The sequence below is a fragment of the Carassius auratus genome, chromosome 41 (assembly GCF_003368295.1).
Source record: "Carassius auratus strain Wakin chromosome 41, ASM336829v1, whole genome shotgun sequence".
Classification (NCBI taxonomy): Eukaryota; Metazoa; Chordata; class Actinopteri; order Cypriniformes; family Cyprinidae; genus Carassius; species Carassius auratus.
In genome coordinates, this window is record NC_039283.1 from 8,711,796 (window position 1) to 8,738,196 (window position 26,401).

Below are 26,401 nucleotides of genomic sequence, written 5' to 3' on the forward strand. Positions count from 1 at the left end.
GGACGTACATCCCACTAACACGTTTCACAAATCAAGAGTACTGCATTGTAAAAAAAAAAAAGTAGTGCATTAGACAAAACAAATGTAAAAAAAGCATTCTGAAATTTAATTGTTTTGTGCGTTATTATGTGTTATGCATTAATTTAATGTGTAGCTATTGTCAGCATATGCAATTGGAACAACTGTAGTGTTATAAGGGACAAACTAAAGCTATACTGAAACAAACAAAAAAAATCATTAAAATGCACCATAAAAACTCAATAAAAAAAAAGAATCTACAATTATTTTGCAAGTTAGGCCTAACAAATAAACGGAACACCCTTCAATTTTGGCATTTGTAAAGAATCCCAATACCTCTTGTTAAAACTTAAAACATGTAATCAAGTCAATCAAATAATATCTTTCTTTAGTAATGTAAAAAATATAGTGAAGGTAATTACCTTAATGCACCCAAAGCTAAGCTACACACAAGTAGAAGCAAAGCTTTTAAAGCTAGCAGGAGGAGGATGTGCTTGAAGGAGTTGAAAATCACCACAAAAGCCACAGTCTAGTCTCATGCACAAATCAATTTTACATAAAGAAAAATACATATAGTGTTGAGCAATCATCTCTCAGGGGAACTGCAGTATGGCAGATACTGAAATGATGAGCTGCAACTGTATGCTTTATGATGAAACAATGACACTGACAATGATAATTCAATTAATGAGAACAGTAATGGAGAAATGTGGTCCAATAAAATTATCATGCTGGACTTCCTCAATTGCCTCTCTAAGAGCAGTTCTTAGGGATAATGCAGATCTCTGCTAGTGCAGTTATTAATGTCCATACATAACCAAATGAAATGTATCAGTAAAAAAAAAAAAATTTTCCACCCCCTAGTGCATGCACATTTTCATGCATTTCTAAGGATGGTTCACAAAGCTGCACATTTACAATTACATGTACAATAAAATACAGGTGCATCTCAATTAATTAGAATGCCATGGAAGTTCATTTATTTCAGTAATTCAACTCAAACTGTGAAACTCGTTTATTAAATAAATTCAATGCACACAGACTGAAGTAGTTTAAGTCTTTTGTTCTTTTAATTGTGATGATTTTGGCTCACATTTAACAAAAACCAACCGATTCATTATCTCAACAAATTAGAATACTTCATAACTTCAAAAAATAAATTTTTAGTGAATTGTTGGCCTTGTGGAAAGTAGGGATGCACGATATTGGATTTTGGCCGATATTCGATATGCCGATATTTTCAAAATAATTTTGGCCGATGCCGATACCGATATCGATATATATACAAATATATACTGATATATTTAAACTTTAATTTTACTGAAGAGAAATCCATGTATCTCTTCTGTACTGATTCTACCATAAATTTATTATTTTACAAATGTAGACAGACATTCACATCTGAAAAACAGGTCAATTATTTCACTTGGAGAATATCGGTTTGGCTCATCGGCAGAAATATTCATATCGGCCGATACCGATAATGGTCATTTTAAGCTTTTATCGGCCGATACCGATATTGTGCCGATATTATCGTGCATCCCTAGTGGAAAGTATATTCATTTACTGTACATGAACTCAATACGTGGTAGGGGCTCATTTTGCTTTAATTACTGCCTCAATGAAATCAGCATCTGCAAAATGTTGGTCAGCAGAAGGAAGGAAAATTTCTTGATAAATGGGTGCAGTTACTTTGGTTTTCAAAAAACACAATGGACCAGTACCAGCAGATGACATTGCACCCCAAATCATCACAGACTGTGGAAACTTAACACTGGACTTCAAGTAACTTCAAGCTTCTCAATTCTTCCTCCAGATTCTAGGACCTTGGTTTCCAAATGAAATACAAAACTTGCTCTCATCTGAAAAGAGGACTTTGGACCAATGGCAACAGTCCAGTTCTTCTTCTCCTTAGCCCAGGTAAGACACCTCTGACGTTGTCTGTGGTTCAGCAAATTCCTTGACATGTCTGTGTGTGGTGGGGCTCTTGATGCCTTGACCCCAGCCTCAGTCCATTCCTTGTGAAGTTCACTCAAATTCTCGAATTGATTTTGTTTGACAATATTCATAATGCTGCGGCTCTCTCGGTTGGTTTTGCCTCTTTTTCTTCCAAACTTTTTCCTTCCATTCAATTTTCTGTTAACATGCTTGGATACAGCACTCTGTGAACAGCCAGCTTCTTTGGCAATGAATGTTTGTGGCTTACCCTCCTTGTGAAGGGTGTCAATGATTGTCTTCTGGACAACTCTCAGATCAGCAGTCTTCCCCATGATTGTGTAACCTAGTGAACCAAACTGAGAGACCATTTTGAAGGCTCAGGAAACCTTTGCAGGTGTTTTGAGATAATTAGCTGATTGGCATGTCGCCATATTCTAATTTGTTGAGATTACAATATGTATTGTGAGTGTATTGGTGAGGTTTTGTTAAATGTGAGCCAAAACCATCACAATTAAAAAAAAACAGAGACTTAAACTATTTCAGTCTGTGCATACTGAATTTAATACACGTTTTATAATTTGAGTTGAATTACTGAAATATATTAACTTTTCCACATGATTCTTAGGGCTGCACGATTATGACAAAAATCATAATTGTCGATTATTCCCTTGAAATTGTAATTGCGATTATATATTACGATTAGCACAATTTAGATTGAATAATTTTTTTAATAGCTTTATGCCATTGTTTGAAGCCACTGCATGCCATATTGTTATATCAAAATAAACCAGCGGGAAACACTCTTCCTGAAAAACTTCTTTTTTTTAAGCCTCAAATATCATATATATATATATATATATATATATATATATATATATATATATATATATATATATATATATATATATATATATAATTATACTTATTTTATTTTATTTTTTTTTCTGAGAAACCAAACCAAAGTAAATATATGCATGGTATTATGTTATATTAAAACAAAGAAATTCAAACAATTGGGAAAAAAACCCTTAAGATAATCTGTAGAGAGAACAACAACATATCTTATGCACACAGAATGATGTAAGTGAACTTTTTTTTTTGTGTAATTGTGCCTTTAAACGATTACATAATTGTGTCATCTGTAATTGTAATTACGATTACAAATTCGATTAATTGTGCAGCCCTAATGATTCTTATTTATTGAGATGCACCTGTACATCCTAATAAATGCACACACTGCACATTTAAATTCCAAAGTGGCAGCAAGACTCAAAAAGAAGACAGGATTAAAAGATTACACTTAGTTGTATTTGTATTAACAGTTTAACCAAAAATGAAAATTTGCTGAAAATGCATTCAACCTCAGGCCATCCAAGATTTGGAGACATTTAACATTATACCACTTGCTCACCAATGGATCATCTGCAGATATCAGTTAACATCTCGAGAAGTGAAAAGTTGCTTTTTTAGAAGAAACAAATCCATCAATAAGACAATTTTTACTTTAAAATGCTTCCAATGTAAAATCATGTATTCATAATAATGATGGACTGGAGTGGTATGGATTATTGTGATTTAGTTTTTGTTTTTTATCAGCTACTTAGACTCTCATTCTGACCGCACCCAATCACTTCAGAGGATCCATTGCTGAGCAAGTGATGGAAGGCTACATTTCTCCAAATTTCTTCAGAGAAACAAACAAACTCAACTAAATCTTGGCTGGCCTGATGAGGAGTACATTTACAGCCAATTTTCATTTTCATTTAAAAATAATATTATTGGTTTTTTTTTGTTGTTGTTTTTTTAATTACCTAAAAAACACTGATAAAGTAAAAAAATATTTTTATTGCAGTGCAAAATGTGAAGGAGCTCATAAGGAAACAGGTCATGGTGCAAGTTTTCCTAGTGTAAATGAACCTTTATGTTGCTGCATCTTTCATTCATCTGAGCTGACTTCAGGTAAAAACCACTGTTCTCCACATCCTGTCTTATCTAAAATCACTCTGTTGCCAAAATGATTTTATAAGCCAAATAACAATAAAATGGTATTGATATGACAGCTTCACTGATATGACTGTAAAATCTTTTCAGCAGATCTGTTGTACAGTTAGCAGTCCTGCAGGGTTGCTAAACTAAATCTGTAAATTTGACAAATGTGCACTTCCATGCTGAGAGAACAAAGCGTTTTCATTCTGGCAGATACACATTTCCTGTCCTCTCCAGAGACTATTACAAGTGAATTAATCTGCCTTTTGTGCTTTGTATTATTCAAATGCATTTATATTGCTATTTTGCTAATTGTATTATTTTCCACCATCACAGAAAGTGTTATTTGTTCATGAATGGGTGATTTTCACAGAAACTCGAGATATGTCAAGGTCATACATCATACTAAAATTAAGCCTATTTTTGCACTCATTAAGGTTTTTGTAGTGACATGGATTTTTTTTTTTCTAACTGTCAAGTCTTATTCATATTACTGTAATTTGACTATATAAATGATATCTGTAAATGTGAAATACCAATAGCTGCTCTTCACACTGTCACTGTCAGGATTAATGGCAGTGAATGGACAGCCTCTTAACTTTTCTGTTGTTGACTTTGGAGTGACACGTGCTGAGAATAGTGAAGAGAAAGGCACACAAAGGCCATCCCCACATCTAAATGTGTCAGTGGGATAGCTGGCTTCAAAATGTCAACTACGTGAGGATCATTAGAACACGATGTAACTCAGGTACTACAGTGCTCAATGTTGGCACAGGGGACTACCACTATCATCGAGGATTACACATCAAAAACAGCACATACGACCTGCATTCTGAGCCTACGGTTTTGCAGTACCACTCACAAAGGGCCTATAAAGGCATTACTGTAAATACAATGTCATACTTCCTGCCATAGAATAATAATAACAGTGCCATAATGAACATTATGGGTTTTGCCACCAAAAGCATTCTGTAGTTTCTATAGATTATTAGGTCCCACTTTATATTAGGTGGCCTTAACTACTATGTACTTACATAAAAAAATAAGTACAATGTACTTACTGTGTTCATATTGTATTGTAAAACACTTTTGCTGCTATTGAGGTGGGATAGGGGTAAGGTTAGGGAGAGGGTTGGAGGTATGGGTAAGTTTAAGGGTGGGTTAAGGTGTAAAGTATGGGTCAACAGTGTAATTATAAATGTAATTACAGAAATTAAATACAGATGTAATTACATGTAGTTTTTTTATAAATATAAGTACAATGTAAAAACATGTATGTACACAATAAGTACATTGTACTAAATTATTAATTAAAATGTAAGTACATAGTAGTTAAGGCCACTTAATATAAAGTGGGTCCGAATTTATTTATTTTTCTCAATAGAACCTTAATGCAGTCTGGGTCATAGTGTTTTATAATTTTAGCCTACAAAGTTGCTTAAAACCTAGTCTATTCTTCTCTGTGTGATTTCTAAAAATCTAAATATTCAGAGCAGATTGGAACTAACTTGAGTCACGTGTTCATGTTCACACACACACACACAACACACACACACACACACAGAGAAAAAAAAAGGCAACTAATAATTTTATTACAAATGGAAAAAAAAAACAATTAAGCTTTTCTTTTTATATTTAAAAAATATATGTTGACCATGTAACACACTGGCTGGTGCCCAAAAGTTTTTGTTATACTTATACTCACCAAGACTTAATTTATTTGATCAAAAAATATATTAAAGTCTGTACTATTGTGAAATATTTTATAATTTATAATAAGTTTTCTATTCGATTTTTTATGTAATTTATTCCTGTGATGCAAAGCTGTATTTTCAGCATCATTACTCCAGTCAGGTCACATGGTCCTTCAGAAATCATTCTAATATGATGATTTGCTGCCCCTGACACATTTCTTATTATTATCAATGTTTATTTAATTTCTTTTTAAACAAATGTGTGTATCTGTCTACCTTGAGGATTTATGCGTGCATATCATACCAGAACACTGTTTACCAGAAAGGCCTTCAGATTCCTGTGGGACTCAATGAATGCGGTACGACAGAGCGATCTTCAGTTTGCTAAACAGATCGACAAGTGGGTTTATTCACAGTGGACAACACTCTTGGTACACTCTGTGCATGCAATAATTAATTGCAAATATAAACTTTTAATGCTGAGGCACAAGGTTACAATGGGACTTGTCCAATTTCCTTCGTGAACAGATTTTTATCAGTTCTCTGATCTTTGACAGAATGTATTATTTATGCTGATGTACAGTCAATGCACAAAGTAGACAAAGTAAGTCAAGCTTCAAATTATACATTATATTACATTATAAGTATAACTGCAAGCAGCAATTACAGGGCCAAGCACTACAGAAGCAAGCCTCAGACTAACTGCAGGAATGAGTAATTAAAACCATTTTAAGATTATTTTAGTCAAAATGGCTGAAAAATCTAATAAAACCACTAGTAATAAGATTTCTTAGCTTTTACTTTTGACCAATATGTGGCACTGTTACCAAATTAATGTGGCATGGTCAGTATGAGGTGACAATGGAACATACAAAGTTTGGTGTCAATATGTCATCATGGCGCTGTACAAAAACCACTGTGTTTATCGACACGAAATCCATAACTTTTTGTCACGACAGTCTGAAGATTATCTGACTCGATTTTGGTGAAAATCGACAAGTTCGAAAAAGTAGGTTTTACGAACAATTAAAAATAGCGATAAAACGAAACTTTGCGATTTTAGAAAATTGAGTTCAATCAACTCCGCATGAGCCACGGATTCAGAGGAAAAAACATGAGTGCAACTTTGGACAAGTGGTGGCATTAGAGAGTTTGAGTTAAAGACTCCAAATTTGCTATGGTGACTTTTCTCATAGTCCTCTCTCAGTACACCAAATTTCACAACTTTCCCGAAAGTGGTTCTATTGGCTGCCATAGACTTATTTAGCAGAAGAAGAAGAAAAAAAAAATCACGCTAATGGATACAATAGGTGCCCAAGCATCTTTGGTGCCTGGCCCCTAAATATACAGTGTGTGTGTGTGTGTGTGTGTGTGTGTGTGTGTGTGTGTGTGTGTGTGTGCGTGTGTGCGTGTGTGTGTGTTTGTGTGTTTCAAAATCAGGTACTTACTCATGATCTGGTCGGTTTACAGATATAATAGAAAAATCAACTAAAAAATAACTATGTGTCTGGTGCTGTGTGTACTATGTGTATACTGTATATAATTTAATTTTTAAATTTTTATTTTTTATCTGCATTGCCCGATAAATTGTTCTTGCTTGGCCAAACAGTATTTTATTTTGAAAGCACAAAGAACTCCCATTCTCAGTCTTCAATGATAACGGTTTAACAATTCTGTCTAATAGATTTTTAATTCCAGACGTGTGCATTTATAGCCTGCTTAAAACCTTATGAGCTATGTGAGTGACATATGTATCGACAGTAACTAACTCCAACCAATTTGCTCAGCAGGATTGAAACCTTTTTTTTTTTCCACCATGACAGAAGTTCTCTTGAAAGATAGAGATATGTATTATTTTTTTTAAATACATTTATAGATTTATTTACAAACATTTCTCACCTCATTTTGTAGTTCGTCATCACTCCTTGTGGAAGCAAGCATCTCAAAAAGAGAAGTGGCGAGCTCTTCGGCACTGGACGATACCATATTTCCCTCGTTCAGGTATTTCTCCACCTCTTGTCTAAGGATGGAGCTGTCTGCGTTTCTCCGCTCCAGGTCTTCTGCTGAGTAAGCATCATCTCGGTCACCCCCAGCCTTCCTCTCACCAACATGATTATTGAGGAAGCTGTGAAAGTCCATGTCCTGCTCTGTATCAGTCCCCTCTGACCAGGGCAGAGGATCCTGAGCATCCAGCACATATGTGTCAAATGAGAAAGCAATGTTCCGTCCAAAGATAGAACTACGGTTCACCGTCTTGAGAGAACTCTGTGTTTGGATGAAAGCATCCACCTGAGATTCTCCAATCTGGGCCACTAAACGACCCACAGCTGCACAAGACATCTCGGCGGCAGAGGCCGGAAAAGGTCCAAACATCTGTTTGATGGCCCTGGTTTCCTCATGACCGATCTGGTCTTTGTTGTAGAATGTTTTAAACAAGAAGACTCCCGCACTTTCAATGGTGTCCTGCCCATGATCTGTACCAACTGCAAACATGTAAAAAGAAACACATACACTATTTGTTTACATGCACAAAAACACAAATGTAGGTGTTCAGGCTTAACCTGCTTGCTTTGAATAAATGTGCATTAGTACTATTTTGCCCAATGCGCACTCTTGTTGCCTCAAAAGAGAAGCCAAAAGCTTTTGTTCACCCTAACTAAAATTATGAATTTTAAATTCGAATATATTTCGAATTTGGATAATATTTAATTGCAAATTCAAACTTAGTTTTCAGCCATTTTGACAGCCCTAGTTTGCACAGCTGCATTGTGGCACGAACACTCATATAAACAGTAGCTGTGAAATTTGCGCGCACAGAGGAACGCAGAAACCTGTTGTCAGCACTGTCCTGTGATTTATCACTCGTAGCTTAGAATCTCAAAACTTATTAAAGCATATTTTTCTACTTTTGAAGGAACTAGGCTATTTAAAACCCACAGATTCACAATAATTTAGAGACGGTAAGACTAATTCACACACGCAATCACTCGTGCTGATACAATGCTAATTTATCTTTATCTGATCTTTATTTATCTCTTACACAGAGCAAAAAAATGTTACGAACATAGATAAAATAGCTGTTGATAGTACACTATGATGTCAGATCGCTCTTTCAATTTACTTTCACTTTAATTAGCGACAAATCAGTAGCATTTGTTTGAATTAACCATGGGTTAATTTATTTTTTCTTAATAAAAATACACAAAACAATAAGACACTCGCTTGTATTACATATTGCAAAATGAATAATAACTTAACACACCATGCAAAAACTAAACAAAAGCACTTATGAAACGCCTTTAAAGTGCATTTATTAACAAAACGAACCACTGCACACATCGTGGAAGTATCAAACAAGAAATTATATAAAATATTACTATATTATATAAATTATATAAAATTCACTATTCGTTAAATAAAGTGCCTGCCTTGGCTTTTTCAGCAAAAAAAAAACAAAAAAAAAAACAAACCACCGCACAACCATCGAATATGCAACGAACGAAAATCAAACACATCCCTGTTGGCATTTGGTTTGAATCCAAAATATTTCCAAATAGGTGCTTTTGCATTTCGCTTTGAAACCATATCTTCCGCCATCCTTTAGCTCGCCTCACTCTCCTCAAATGATAAATTAAATCGGACCCCTTGCTGCTTTACTGCGGCGCTCGTTCCGCTCACGCTAAATTACGAAGGCACGTAGTCACTGACTGAATTAAGTGCTTTATTGCTATAGGTTAAAACTTCAACACGATGGGGACGGTGCCGGTGGTCAAGTGCTATGACCGGTAGGTGGGTTAAACACCGTGTATCACCGGTAAAACCGACTATCGCAACAAGCCTACAGTGAACTATGAGGGCAAAAAAACTAAACAGAAACAAAATAATCGTTCATTAAACATTTCCTTGTTTTTGTGTAGGTAATACGTTGTCATATATGTTTAAACTTTAAATAGACTATCTATACAAGTAGTTATGTCTCTTTGTATTATTTTGGCCTGTTATTGACGTAATGCACGTCATTTACCACATGCGCAACCAGATGTTCGAATAGTTCGAATATTCGTGTATTTTTTAGAGGGAATATTCAAACGTCATTTTTAAGCAATTTTGACAGCACTACAAAGCAGAGAGATCAAAAACAAAGAACATGAATGTGGAATGGTCCTACAAGTTCCCAGGAGTTCGCAATTGCTCAAGTGTGAATAAGACAGACAACACATCAGCATTGTTCAGGAAAAGTCTCCAGTGCCAGCCCAGAGTTCCTACCCCACCCAAGATATTCACGTCAGGACCAGAACACTAAGATTAAATGGAGTGACAGAGAAGGATTCAAGATTCATTCATGGATATTTAACCAGAGCAGGGCTATGAGGGATCAAATTGAATTAGATTCATCAGGACAACTGAATGGCACTCAGGTGAGGGGTGGCTATATAATCATGAATCATTAGATGCTAAGTGAGCTGATGACTTGTGGAAAATGATCCTGAACTTAAGGTGGTTCAGTAACCCTACTACCAGTGCTGGATTTGATTAGTTCTTCACTGTATTAGAAAGAAAATGAACTAGATCAAAGTTGCTGCAAAAAAAAATTTTTAACTAACCTTTACCAGAAGACATATGGTAAAAGATTACGGAATTGAATTTTGAAAACAATTTAATTTCAACTTTTTTTTCCTGCACAAGTGTATGAACAAAGAAACGTGGATGCCCACAGGCCCAGAAAGGGTTACAAAACCTTTGATAAAGTCTTTAGTATGCATAAATAAATGTTCAGGCTGTGGACACAATGACTCTCAGTAAAATGTGTTTTAGAAGAATCTTATTATTTTCATTATCTGACCTGAAGCAGGAATGAATATGTAAAAATAAAAAAATCTAATGAAATGAAGCTGTTTTATGAGGGAAAATAGACCAAAATACCTTCAAGTCAATTGCTGGTAAAAGAGAGGCCGACATTCAACAAAACTGGTGATTGCAGGTTCAAAGTTTACAGTATCACATGAGATATTAAGTGTTATTTCAAGTGTTATTTTTACTTCTTTATCTGTTTGTCTGATGTCTAAGATACATTTTAAAGCTGAAATAACGAATACATTTTTACAAAATTCTTTCTAGTGAAATAGTTTCTTTATGGTCAGTTAACAGTTTTTTTTATGGACGGACCTTAGGTGGAGGCAGAAATATTCCTCTGATTGCTTCACTAACGCTGGCTAGAAAGTTTTCTTTTTTTTAACAATGGATGGAGAAATTTGGATTTTACCTAGGGACTGCTAAACAGAGCGATCACACTAGTCAAATGAACCAGGCTTAGGGGGTTATATATATATATATATATATATATATATATATATATATATATATATATATATATATATATATATATATATATATATATATATATATAATCAAACCTAAATCAAACCTACAACCTTTTGCGCTGCTAACATAATGCTCTACCACTGAGCCACAGGATCAGCATCAAGTGCCATATATCAAAGCAACAATTGGGTGGTTTTTTTTTACTGTGTACTCAAACAGAAACTCCTAAAGTTTGGATATTTTTCTTTATAAATTGTATATGGGTGTTTTACAATTCCAAATAAAATAGTTTACATATAACATTCCCCAAGCAAGTTATAGCCATTTATTGCAATACTGTTATTTGCGCTTTTAAGTGAAAAAAGGACTATTTTGCTTAATAAAAATAGAGATGCATCCAAAAACCTTTAAGGAGTAAAGAAAATGCAAAGAGTGTTACATAAAAGCAAAACAAAACCAAAATGTTTTTTTTTCTTCAGAGAATATATATATATATATATATATATATTTTTTATATTTTAATATATTTTAAATCTAAATATGAACAATTAACACAAACTGTGCAGCATGTAGTAAAAACAACTGCACAAAAAGTCTCTGTATCTGCAACAATACAAACAGTGCAAATTATCTTTATGAACTATATAATAATTACTTAGTTAAAGTACATAATATACATGATCGATCCTGGATTATTGTCTATAATCTGCATCAGGAGTGAGTTTTCCGGGACGTCATCTAGCAACACGAAGGCATAAATTCCAGTGCTTTATCAGACATGTACCATTGTTTCATCTTTGTTTTGATTTGTTTTATGTCAAAAGTACTCTGTTGTGTGTTTTTCTGGGCTTTTTCAGAGGATTTTCTCATGCAAATGTGTTATTTTGTGTTTTGTATTCATGTATGCACGAAAGACTTTCCTTTAACTTTGTGTTCATTCATAATTCCAAAGAAATATGTTAAATAGTAGTTCAAAAGACCAAAACCTAAGTTTATTGGTTGAACATGGGTCAGTTTGAACCAATCTGGGCACAGGGGTGGGACTTAAACATCAACAATCGTTTCTGTTTGGCTCAGAGGAACGAAATGCATTGGTTTCTTCTGATGAATCAATGTTGTCAAAATGTGATGATGTAAACACGTACACTGAGGTGCCTCTGAATATCCAAATGAAAGAAATGGTGATGATATCTTGGGCTTTACGGAGAATCTCAGCTTTACATCACTTTTTAAAGCATTCAGATAGGATTAGCGGTTCAAAAGTTATTAAACATTAAAGAACAACAGTTATTTTTAGCCGCAGGCTGCTGTCTCGGTCTTTGAGGGTTAAATAGTAGGCTATTTCATGCAGTAACTGCAGGGCTAATACGATATGTCCCCGATGAACTGCATATGTGAATATTTTGTAGACCTATTGTTTAAATCAAATTTATGCTTTAAAAGTAGGGTAATCACAGCCGGTTACATCCACAGTCTGTCTGTTTAAATGTCTGCGTTTAGCTTCAGATGGCTTCTTTGATGACAGTATTCTATAAATATGATTTGCTTTCTGATTCTGACAACCAAAGGCACAATACAGTTTTTCTCTTTTTCCATGGATTTCACCCATTTCCCTCCCTTTGTTCCCAGTGTTTTTCTGCCACCAAAATGCACGTGCAGCTGCAAGTAACGGAATTGTGACGTCTCTTCCCCCAATTTGTCTATAACTACAGTGTTTCCCATACATTGATTTATTTGTGGCGGCCCACCACAATATCAAAACTAACCGCTACAAATACAAGCTCCACCCACAGTATGCCTCCAGGGGTTCGGCTGTTTTCGGAGAGAATCATGAAGCTGTATCTTTCTTTTATAAATCTGATAAAACTAAAGACTCTTCTGAGATATGAAGAATGCAATACTACTATATAGGTACTCAAGATTAACATGATATTGGTAAAAATGTGTGAGTTATGTCCCCTTTAATGAACAAAAAAATAATCATTATACTCACATTAAGATGTGTTTGGCAAACACAAACAACCTACAGTAACACCATCTTCACTAGAAGCATTTGGTTTGTTACATCAAAACTAACTTCAGTTAAAATCAATGATGCTGTCTGCACTGAAAGAGTGCACCTGCGACAGTTTGTAAAGTGCACTTTACTGTAAATTCCCAATTGTTTTACAAACACACTGAAGATATGAATTACCTACCGATCTGTTTGGCTGCTTGGAGGATATTCTTTAACTCATGATTGGCTGCCGGCTGATCTTTCTTCTCCAGATGTTGGGTGAAGAACTGAACTATCTTCTGCCATGTCAGGCCGTCTCGGGCAAATATTTCCTGCCGTTTCAGGCGCTTGCTCTGCAGAGAGTTGCATTCAACAAAACTTCAATTCAAACAGAAAGGACATTTCAATGAACACTTGTTTATATAAAAAAATATTATATATATGTGTGTGTGTGTGTGTGTGTGTGTGTGTGTGTGTGAATATATATGTAATGCCATCTAGGAAAACCCAACACATGGTGAGATTTCACCTTTTTTAGGTTTTGATGCCATATGAAAGCTGTGTTCAAGGCCTTTCCAAAACGAGAACGTAACAAAAAGTTATGGCTACCTGAAGTTGGCTGATATTTATGATTTTCCGGAATGGAATTTTAAGAAAAACAGGTTTAAAGTGAGACGGGTGGTGGGAAATGTGCATGTTATATACGTCACATTATTTATTTTGATAGGGTAACTTTTTTTGTGGTGTTAAGAGAAAGCACCACCGCAGTGTGTTCTTAACATGAGAGAAAGCCTTTTCTGCTTGCTGCAATAAATTGTTATTTTTCTGCACTAAACAGAAAAAAAGTGAATTTTGCCAATATATTTTCAGAGATGATAGACAAGATGTTATAGAAGAATAATTGCCAAAAAAGGAAGAAAAAAATAAATAAAAAAATGACCAATTTTTAGAATTTCCTGAAAACGTCCCAGCACAACATCCGACAGGTTTTCCCAGATCGCATCACATGTGCGCAATGACTGAGGCAGGTTTTTACTTTGTCAATAAGTTTCCTAAAAGCCACATCACCTGGTTAGATTCGCAATGCCTTACAAATGGAAGTATGTTAACAAGACAGAAGTATTAATAGTTGCATTTAATGCGTTTGCATTTTTCTCAAAAATGTTCACATAAATGCCCACCTGGCATGTTCCATATATTAGGCATAATGTACACTACGCTTTTAGGTTCTGTTCTGATGAAAGAAGTCTTATGCTCACCAAGGCGGCATTTACTTGATCAAAATGTTTAGCAAAAACAGTAATATTGTGAAATATTATTTACGTTATATACACAAGTTTTTTGGCCTGGTTCTCATTAAAGCACGCTGAGATTTGGTTTGGTACTCACACTGTACATAATGTGACTCATTTAATGTGACTTTTTTTTCATTTTAAACCTAAAATCAGCATGCTTTAATTTTGCCGGGTTGAAGTAAGTATATGTGCTGCCGGGTTTAGCACTGCCGAGTGAAGCGTGTCAGTGAATTAAATGTCAGTTTTGCATTTTGCTCTGAAACCAGCAGCACATAGTCTAGATTTATGCTTTCGGTTTGAGTGTTATACAGTTTTACAATTAGTCGATCTAAAACAGTGATTGAGCATTAACAGCTGTCAAAGATGTTGGTATGCAAATGAGTGGTCTGAACATATTTTTAAAAAAATTTGAATTTGACTACTCAGAAGACGGCTAAATGAATAGATGCTTGCTCTTAACTTTACTGTACTTGGGATTTTGAAAATGTTGATTGATTTCTGAAGTTCTAACACAAAACTGCACATACATGTAATTCAAAGGGTTCAAAAGAATGCTGGAGTCAATTTCTGTGCACAGATATTCAACATAAATTATCTTTTTGTTTGGTTTGGTTTTTGTGTTTCATATCAGGAAAGCATGTGAGTAAGCACATTAACACACAGATTGTGTACAACTGTGTTCACATGACTTTCGCCCCAGACCACCCTTTTCAAGCAGACTCTGGTAGTTTGCGTGTGCGTACAGTACAGAAAACAGCGTTCATATCCAAACGAATCGATCTCTGGTGTCAAAATGGACCCAGGTGCTCACCAAAAAAGCTACTGAGAAAGCCCCCTCAGATTCGACTTCTTACAAACCAATAAAATAAAACAAATTAAATCCAGTTCCTTTCAAAAGTATTATAATTATTATTTTGTTCAATAAGCTGTTTCAGGGTACAGTGAAAGGGTTATTTGAATAAGGGCCCGGGATTGTGATGTCTGATCGATAGGTCATGTCACCAAGTCAGTAAGTAAATTAACACCATGCCACTGTATCTGCACTTCAATGCCCTCTCAAACTCAGCACTATGAGTGAGCGCTTGGACAAACCTGCACCCTGTGCTCTCTGTCCAAAAGCAGCAGCAGTGGCGATAAAGAAACCTGAATTTAGAGACGAGCAAGGAATTACCACCGAACTGAGGTGTGACTTTCTGCTTCCAACCAAATCCCAATAAAAGCAAAGTCAAGAGCGAGAGAGAGATTAAAGAGGAACAGCGCGGTCAAAGCTCGTTTAATACACTTTGAATCACACTCTTAAGGTCAAAGAAACACGATTAAATGAAGTACAAACAGAGGACATCAGATTACAAAGAGACAAAAGCTGTTTTGGCTATTAATTAAAGCGATATAGATCTGTAGGCTGATATTATCAGCATAAAACAGCACTTTACAGAACTATCTGTGGCCTTAAATCCACTTTAATCTATATATCACAGCTAACCCATTGGTTTAATTTCCTAACTTTTGTTGATTCTGTTCCAAGCAGTGGACATGACTACAGGTGATTGATCAAAACAGTTTAGGCATCGCTTGTCCAGACAACGCCATAATACATGTCTTACATTTCCTAAGGCTCACCATCACAGTCCTATGGTGTTGTGAGAGCCAGGGTAGTATTATGTTTTTTAGATGGGTGGTTCTGCAAGTTTAAAATCTAAAATGGTCCTGTTTAAACCTGAAATGATGTTGGTCAGCCGAGACACACTGCTGTTTCTGTTCCATCTCCATTTTTAAGATTTTATTTCCAGTGATTTGGTAACCTGTTTCACTATTTCAAGAGGAACTATCTTTTATTTTAGTGGCTATATTGACTAAATTTTAAATATTTTTGTCAGAAAGCTACCAAATCTCAAACCATGTTGGACCCCATCTACACCTGCAACACTGTCCCATTTGAATCTGATGATAACATGTAAAAACAACCTCATGTAGGCCTGCTGGTCCCTAGAATATGCTTCAGGACTTTTATCCAGGAAGAAAACATTACTGTTCCTTTGAACTTTCAATTCAAAGTAAAAACATATCAGGGTTTCCACTAAAATATTAAGCAGCACAACTTTAGTTTTAGGGCTGTGCAAAAAATCGAATGCGATTTTCATGCGCATCTCATCAGTAAAGATACTACTGTAAGTAGAAGTATATCTCCAGCAGATCAGGGTTGCCAGGTTTTCACAACAAATGCTGCCCAGTTGCTTCTTAAAACTAGTCCAAAACTAGTCCAATCGCGTTTCCGAGAGGTTCCCCGATAAAAATTGCTTCCCGGGGTTAAAATATACATTTTTGGGAAGGGTTGCCTCGGTAAAATTCACATTTCAGGGGCTAAATATCACATTATTGGTATTGGGGTTGCTTCGAACTGCGGACATGAAAAACAATTGCAGACTTGGCAACACTGGTTAAGGTGGAGCGGCAGTTAGTCTACCAACAACTAACACAAAATTGTTTTCAAAATCGACAAAGAATCGCCTGTGATTTTAACATCGATTTTGTGTAGATTGCCAGTGAATTTCGGCTCTGTGTAGTAAATGCCAACCAATGTTGCCAAGTCTGTGGTGGTTGTTTTTCATGTCCACGGGTCAAAGTGACCCCAATACAAATAGTGTGATATTTAGCCCCTAAAATGTGAATTTTACCAAGGCAACCCTGTTAAAAACGTATATTTTAACCCCGTGAAGCATTTTTTTTATCGGGGAACCTTCTGGAAACGCGATTAGGCTAGTTTTGGACTAGTTTTGAGAAGCAACTGGGCAGCCCTGATCTGAACGCACGTGCTGGAGATATACTTCTTATTACAGGAGCGTCTTTGCTGATGAAATGTGCATAAAAACCGCTATTTAGTTCTAGCTGTGTTGATAATAATAATAATAATAATAATAATAATAATAATAATAAATGTTACTTGAGCACCAAATCAGCACTTTAGAATGCATCCAAAACAAGATCCAACAAGAAAAGTATTATTCACACTAATTTACAAATTAAGAATACATTCATGTATGTGCATGTGTGCATGCATACACGCGCACTATATAAATCATTAAAGGAAAAGTTCCCCCAAAATTGAAAAATCCTTTACTCACCCTCAAGAACATAAAAGAAGATAACCAAACAGCAGATGAACCCTACTGACCAACTGTTCAGTTAGACAAATTCTTCAACATGTCTGGTTTTGTGTTCAAAAGAACAAAGAACTTTTGGAACAACTTGGGCTGAGTAGCTAAATGATGACCGAACTTTAATTTTTTGGGTGAACTAGAAACTATAAAACAGCCAATTACACAAGCATGTGATTACGTCAGTTGATTTCTATATTAACGCATGCACCAAATTGCAACAATTTAAACTAAACAGCAAATTTATTAGTTACACAAAACTAAAATATGAAAAAAATATTGAATAAAGCATTAAACAAAGCTCCAGTTGAATTCATGCTGTCTTACCTTTAGATCATAAATGTCTTGGGTTAAATCGTCCTGTTTGCTGACAGAAGAGAAGGAGCGCAGAGCTCCGGTGAGCCGAGGAGGAGACATGTTCCTCTGTGGACAGACCTGTTCATGTGAGAACATGACAAATATCAGTATACACCGCTCCTTATGTGTCTTAATGGAGCAGACGGTACAGATCATTTCCATTTACGTTATTTAGGGTGCATAATCAGAATATCAGTTCCATGACATTTGAGAAACTCTACTCTCTTTTTTTTTTCTGTCACAAAATATAGCACTTTATCTAATTTGAAGTGTCACATCCTTTCTGTCTGTGCAAGTATAAGTCTGACAGAACTTGCAGACTGCTCAGTTATATCGGATCTAATGCGTTATGATATTGATATAACGTTACGTGATATTTTAATAACTAATGTAAGGTTACATCCGTTTAAGATCTCATCACGTGTTTGTTTATATAATGATGACAGCACAATATGAATACAGCAACTTAATTTTGTAAAAAACTTATTAAACACTACTTCACGAAACCACACACACGCGTTTCAAGGTTTATAAGCTAAATGATATAAAGTGTAAATTTGGCCAAACCTGACCAAAACAGAGATAAGACGAACATGACAACAGAGCTAGCGTCTGTTATCCACGTTCACATCAGTGCACTGAAAAGCCTCGGTACACAGAAATATCGTTAAGTTCTACTAATATGAATGGTGACTGACCACTGATAAATTAGAGTTGATAGCTGTGAAGAGTTTGAGGTAAAGTGGACTCTCGTAGCTGGACCCGTCAGAACCGCGTCAGCCGGCGTACATGCGGCAGTCTTATGGTGCGGTGCATTATGGGAATTGTGGTTTTGTAAGGCTACTACATGCCCCTTTTCAACGGTTCATTTATAGTTAGTGGACTACAATATCCGATATAACGTCAAATGCGGAAATAGCAAGGCAGCAGTAATCAATCCCTGAGAAACTGATGCTTATTACCACAAAGTTCTACCTGACTCAAAATAAAGTTACAGTAATGTACGTATCTAATTTAAACGCCTGAATGTTATTAATAAGCAGGATCTGTATTTTTGATACATCTATATCTAAATTCCCCATAAAACCTGGAAACCCAACAAGAATGTGCGTGTGTGTGTGTGTGTGTGTGTGTGTGTAGGTCTGACTATATTTGCTAAGCCAAATCATGTTTAAAATCTACTTTAAATATAGAGTTTAAAAGTTAAGGGATACCAAGGCTCCATTTGAATTAAAATAATATAATAATAATAATACAATTGATAATAATAAAATAATGTAATATTGTTTCAATCATAACTGTTAATTTGAAATCATTGTAATCAGTTGTTGCTCGAGAAACATTTCTTATATGTTTAGAACATTGTGCTTAAAATGTTTTTTGGAAACCATATACATTATATACAGTACAGACCAAAAGTTTGGACACACCTTCTCATTCAAAGTTTTCTTTATTTTTATGACTATGAAAATTGTAGATTCACACTGAAGGCATCAAAACTATGAATTAACACATGTGGAATTATATATGGAATTATATACATAACAAAAAAGTGTGAAACAACTGAAAATATGTCATATTCTAGGTTCTTCAAAGTATATATATATATATATATATATATATATATATATATATATATATATATATATATATATATATGTATATATATATATATATATATATATATATATATATATATATATATATATATATATATATATGTATATATATATATATATATATATTGGATTAACAAAGGAAATTGCATTTTTCAATATAAATCTTTAATAAAATTAAAAATGTCTTTACTCTTAGGTTTCATCAGTTTAATGCATCCTTGCTGAATACATAGGTAGATAGGTTATATAGATACCGGATAATTATGTAGCACAAAAGTCCAAGATACAATAATAATAATTTTTAAAAAAGCCCTTCGAGTGATTCTGGTGATGTTTAGTGTTCATAATGATATGTAGGCCGATACTGATGTTCTGGTATATAGTGCTTGCAGGAAGGTTTGCAGGACAATACGACATATGCTGCAAGGCTTAAATCCAAAGCACTTGTAAAGTCATAGAACTTCAATCCTTATAATTCTATCCAAATAATTTTTGAAATACACAATGTCTAATGGACTGTCAGAAACAGTCTGTTATATTTTCACCAGACTTGGCCCCATAGTTACCATGAGTTGTAAAATGCCCAAGGCAAGGCTGTTCAAAGAGGTTCATATCTCAGAAGACCCTCTCTGAATGGTGTCATTGTAGATATAGCAGTGCGTAACACTAACCTGATTTAAACAGCAGAGAGGCGTCACCCTGACCATGGGCAAAGTCATTTAGTGTAGTGTTAAATAAACCCTCCATCCAGACCTGTAGTAACACAGACCAGCAGTTATATAGCACTTGAAAAAAGTGACTCTATACTCAAAGGTTATCCACAGGAGAACTGCTCGTGTAGATGATTCCTCTTATTAGTCACCACTCGCTTAGCTTCTTGTTTCTGTAAAGGAAATGTAAATATGTGTGTTTAAAAGGTGTATTTGTCAAGTACAAGAACCACAAACAAGCTATGTAGAAATTCAGTTCAGTCAATTATAGTTTCACAATCATTAGACAACAGTATTTGACCTCAGAATGCCATGACTGACAAATCACAGTCAAGTAATTCAACTGTTTATAAATGACATGCTGCAGACTCCACAGTTAAGGAAGAGGACTACAGCAAACCACAGTTTTCAATTTTTATTTTTATGGGTACAAATTTAGTACTATTTACATTTATGCATTTGGCAGACGCTTTTATCCAAAGCTACTTACATTGCATTCAGGCTATAATTTTATTTATCAGTATATGTGTTCCCTGGGAATTGAACCCACAACCTTTTGCGCTGCTAATGCAATGCTCTAACACTGACATAATGAACTGAAGAGTGTCTCACTTACAGGTACACAGGGGATCAGCAGGATGGATGGATGGTCGGATGGATGGGCGGATAGATGGATGGACGGATGGGTTTGTGGATGGATTGTGGCCAGCAGCACACCTCAGGTAAATGGAGATGCAGGTAGGTATTAGGATGGTTAGCAGGGAATGTTCTTTCTCTTGCAGATATTGAGGAGATTGCTGGAGAAAACTTGGAGGGAATTGTTAGAAATTGCTAAAAGATATTATTATATAATATAATATAATATAATATAATATAATATAATATAATATAATATAATATAATATAATATAAATGAGTAAATGTATTTTACTTTTTCCCCCTCAGTTTCATTTAAATTTGCAGGTAAAATAAGTCAAAATAAATGTATTTTAAAGTTTAGAATTAGACAGCGTTTGGAGAGTGCTTTGGAGAATGGAGAGCAATTAAGCTGGAAACTCATCAGTTGGACTTCCCTCCCATCATCGATATAGGCTAGATTTTTTCCACTTTCCACTTTTCTCATTCTTACTAATTCAGGTTTTTATATGATTGAATCTCTGAATGGAACCATCTGTCTTCAGAAAAGCTTCAATGGCATTTTCATTTATGAGCAGAGCACTGCTTCTTGTACAGCCATAACCGTGGAAACCGCTATATTTCTGATGTTCGAAAAACGCCTCCTACTGGCAGAGAATGAATGTGCATTTTTTTTAGTAATTCCATCTGCTGTTTTTGTTCAGACCATTGCAAAAATCCACCCCATTTTAAATTAATATAATAGTTCATTCTTCTGACTTATCCCTTTTCTTTAAAAAAAAAAAAAAAAAAAAAAGAATGGGATAATGACTCGTTGTGAGATTTAGCATTTTATAATTTAATTTTGTTTTTGTGAAAACTGCATCTCAACAGTTGCTATTTCGTGGTCTACAACATGAAGGAAAGCCATTGTAATGTGTACATGAAAAACGTAGAAAGACTGGACACAACTATGGAGCACCATTGTGCAGCAGCAAGCACCACAGCAACAAAGAAACCTTGAGGTTGACCTTGGTAAATGTGTGCAAATGTATAGGGCCCCATTCCTATATTTTTCCTCTTGGCCCCCAATTCTCTATATCCACCCCTGATCCCAGGTAAAAAATAAATAAATAAAAAGACAGTGCAATATGCATTCATAATATAAGTAATAAAATATGAATCATGACAAAAATAGAAATCAGCAACTGATCAAGGAGATATACATTGTGTACATACTTCAATTTGGCACAATCAATTCAATTTGATACTTGTTATTTCTTTGTAATTGTGAAATTGACTAACAATTTCTGTTTTTCTAATTTTCTCAGTGACATCACTAAGTGCAATACTGTAGCAAAGCATTCTCTTATTCTCATATTTTCTGTGAGGTAGTGATGATATAGTATTTTATCATTCATCCAATACTGATGCTGCTCTAATCTTTTTGTGTTAGTCAAAGCGGCTGCCACTGGTTCTCCCCACAGTGACCTTGTGTCTGTATGAGCGTGACCGCTTGCGCCAAAGGCCATCTGAATGTAAATAAGTCGGAGAGTTCTGCTGCACCATTTTCTGATCAGGGTGATTATGGCACCTGTGCTTCTATGGAGATCTGTTCAGAAGCATTGTGCTGCCGTTAGAGCGGCTCAGCAGACAATACACGTATCTGTCCAGCCAACTGAGATCTGCTGACTTTGTTTTCATCATTTCAGCTCTAAATTATGGTCTGCTCCTCCTCTTCCAGTTCATTCAGACCTGATGTTATTTCATTTAGTAAATGCTGCACGCTGATCAATATCTGTAACAATTGCCTCATTACACTGATGGAGATGAGCATTGTTCATTGAATGTGTCCAATGAAACGTTACTGCATTTCTATTACAGAAACAGTGCAGGTATTGTTCAGAATCCAACATTTTGTTTAATTAATAAAACTAACACGCACAGTAAATACATGACATTCGATTCAAATTTGATCCAATTTTCTTCCCACTTTTCAAATTAAATAAAAAGTATGAATTGAAAGGGAATTCATTTAACCTATCTATCTATCTATCTATCTATCTATCTATCTATCTATCTATCTAACTCATGTTGGTATTTGTCTTTATTTATAAAATAGTTTTTACATAATCATGAAGAACTTTTTTTATATATATAACCAATTATTTACTATAACATCTGATCAGGGTTATTCCACATATTGATTTCTCAGCTCATTTGAAATGGAAACATTGGTATTGTGCTATCTAAAAATATATATATATATATATATATACAGGAAAATATGGCATCTTTTTTGTTATTTTGACCAATTGTCATCTCTCTCTCTCTCTCTCTCTCTCTCTCTCTCTCTATCTCTCTCTCCCTCACACACACACACACATACAAATCTTGATCTACTTGTACCATTTTGTACGCAAAGCATATATTATATTCCCGTTGCGGCTTAAAATCAAAACCAGTTCTTTCCAAAATTTCAATAATCATAATATTAATAAAACAGGAGGACTAGGGCTATCTGCTGCAGTGAATGGACTCATCTGTTTACGTCTGAATGGTGCTGAACACTTCACTAATGCACTTCAAGAATGCCTCACGCTGGTGTCTCGCTCAGACTTGGATACCTATCCTAATTATTCACAAAGTGAAGAGCACTCTGCAGTAAAGGTCTTATCCTGTGGAGCAGCTTCCACCGGATGCATCTTAATAACTCAAGCTCAAATCCAGACTCCAATCTGTCCAGACCTCCGACAGGAGCTCTCTCTCTCTCTCTCTCTCTCTCTCTCTCTCCGTCTGTCTGTGTGTGTGCTTGAGCTGTTCTGTATTGGTAAATCTGAGGCTAACTGGTTTATAGTTATAGAGTAAACTCCCATATACAGGACCTCTTCATTTGACATTTCTGTTCTCTTTACATTTACACATTTAATAATCATAATAATTAAAAGTATTTTGAATGTGAATTGAATGTGAAGTGAACAGGTAATTTATAAATGGTTATAATTTGCAATCATTTTACAGCGTAATGTATTTAAAGCTTAACAATTTGTGTAATGCATTTTAAACATGACTTGAATGCATTCTTGGTGCCCTGCACAATTTGGAATAAATAAATAGTGCTTTACTTCTAAGCATGTTAAATAGTGTTATATTTCACTTTAGAGCATACTCAGTTCAAACTATAACCAGCACACACCTATAAAACCAGAATATCTGTAAAGAAAATTCCAGTATTTATGTCAAGATGTTTCCCTGCAATGCTGACATATGGCTAGCATCATTAGAGACATCAACAGGTTAATTAATGACTTCCTGATATAGACTTGAATAATTTAGTTTGATTTGTAGGGTTTTTTTTTTTTATTATTACAGCCTTTTTATAAATTGATTTACTTTTAATTGACTATGCTCCTCATTTGTTAAATATTTTTGAAAGCATCTGCTTAATGCATAAATGTAAATGTAAACTTTGCTATAGAAGAGCATAAATTATCTACCAGATTCACGTATTTTGAAGAAAATGTGAGTGCCATTCACGCAGAGAAAAGCGTCTCGAGACGTTAAAAATAAGCGTTTTCAAGTGTTTTGATCAAAACACTTGAACATCGAATTTGCTTATTTTTGCTCTAGTGCCGACAAAAAATATGTCAAAAAAATCCACCTTGGAAATTATGCTCGAAAAAACTGTTAGTTATTTCTTAAGTGAAAGTAAACAGTTGAGGAAAAATGGGATGTGTATTATATTGGATGCGTTCATCGTCTCTTAAAGTGACCGCGCCTAATTTAGCGACTGGCTGCTGTTAATGTTAATCCAAGAAAATGAAAATGAAAATCACTCACTGCTCTTGACTACTTTGTAGTTTTAACAGTCAAACCAAAACTTATTCAGACACCAGATATATTTTTTGATAGCAAAACTGTAATAATGTGAGAAATGTTGAAGGTGTCTGAATAAATGTAGGTTTCATTGTATATTTTATTTTTACATTGAAGACTATCCAGTGATTTTTTTACATTTAATTATTTAGTTTCTGTACCTTGACACCTACAAACTTGAAAAAAAAAAAACCTTAAACATTGTGTAAATAGCACAAATAAATAAAATAAACGAACATACAAATTAGACAATTTCAAACAGGGCCCACTGGTACAACCTTCACCGGGTCCCCGCTTGTGCAATGTGGAATTAGTTTACAGCTTTTTCAAGCGGTTTGTTATGCATTTTAGAAACAGGAGATGTACATTTCTAATGCACCATCTAGCTTGATAAACCCCTTCTGAAAGACTTACTGTTTGTCAATTTTATTTGGGTAACACACATATTCTGAATGCCTTCGGCAGAATTCGAATGAGCCATTTTAATCTAGATTAATCTAATGATTCCATTGCGTAAGTATTCTCACCCTTATCTGGGACTAGGGCTGCACGATAAATGTTAAACTGATAATCATGATTATTTTGATAAAAATTATAATCACTATTATTAATGATGATCATTCTATGCTGATGGGAAAAAAAAAACTGCTAAAACAAGACTAAACTCTCCCAGCTTGGTCAAGTTGGTTGTTCCTGCTGGTTTCCTAGCATGACCAACTAAGGAATGGTCAAAACCCTTCTAAGACCAGCCTTCTGACCAGCAAAAACCAACTAAAAATCCCCAACTAAAATCAATCAACCAGCTTAGGCTGGGTTTAGTGTTTTTTTTTTTTTTTTTTTTTTTTTTTTTTTAACAGGGATTTGAACATTTCATGTGTCCTTTAACCAACCTCCACTGACTATGACTTAATTTAACCAGGTACACTGAAAATAGTCTAACATTGCTGTTGTTCATTTAATGTGTATTTACTGCTGTAACTATATTATGGCTAAGTGAGAGACAAAGTTACTTGTTGATGTAAAAAAATTTCATCATCTAATGATCTGTTCAACTGGATTTATTTGGAGTATAATCTGTGCTATTAATTTAATACTAGTGACCATAGCAAATGTGTTGCAATGCATAAGATTCTACAGATTTACATCATACACATTTTTCCTGTTATTTTTAAATGAACCACAGAATGCTTCGACACACAGAGACCTCAAGAATTAATGTATGAATCTCAACAATGGTGCCGTGACTCATGCCGCAATGCATTCTGGGTGCCATGGATGAGTTTTGAATGATGTACCCAGAATATACATTGCAGCATGAAGCATGTCACCATTGTTGAGATTCATACACTGAATCTTGATGTTTGTGCGACAAAAAAAATCCCTTGAAATTATCTGCTTTAAATTCAGCTGGGTCTCAGGCTGTTGACCCATTGAGTCACTTTATTAAATAATTTTCAACTACCACCATGCGTTAGATTAGGTGAAACCAGATAACCAGGCCATATACGTGGTGATGTCTTAATAAGCAACCAGCGTCATCAAACCACATGTTCACTTAATGTTTTGTATTGTTAAAGAACAACTCTGACAAATCAAGTGTCAAATTGCACAACTAAAGCCAACACTTACCACCATTATGGTGACACCAAACCAAACTTTTAAACAGACATCAACATCTAAACCTCTGCTTATATCTTAATTAGAATGTTAGGGGATAATGTTCTACTACTGTTATTAATAAACATTTTTAGAATGTTTTTAGAGAACGTTATCCTATTTTTTGAGAGAACGTTTTGGAAACAAAAATAAAACTACCCGCT

At 34.8% G+C, this 26,401-nt stretch overlaps 1 protein-coding gene across 1 annotated transcript in view; it reads right to left on the reverse strand.

The window, feature by feature from the left end:
- ascc3 (activating signal cointegrator 1 complex subunit 3) overlaps positions 1-18,575 on the reverse strand; it is a 184,131-nt gene extending 165,556 nt beyond the window's left edge. Inside the window, exons 1-4 of the mRNA XM_026228825.1 lie at positions 18,460-18,575; positions 17,732-17,839; positions 13,157-13,307; positions 7,536-8,119 (exon numbers count right to left, since the gene is read on the reverse strand). Of these exons, the coding sequence (XP_026084610.1) occupies positions 7,536-8,119; positions 13,157-13,307; positions 17,732-17,821 (825 nt within the window). The 5' untranslated portion in view covers positions 17,822-17,839; positions 18,460-18,575. The remainder of the gene's footprint in view (positions 1-7,535; positions 8,120-13,156; positions 13,308-17,731; positions 17,840-18,459) is intronic.
- Positions 18,576-26,401: the final 7,826 nt, after the last annotated feature.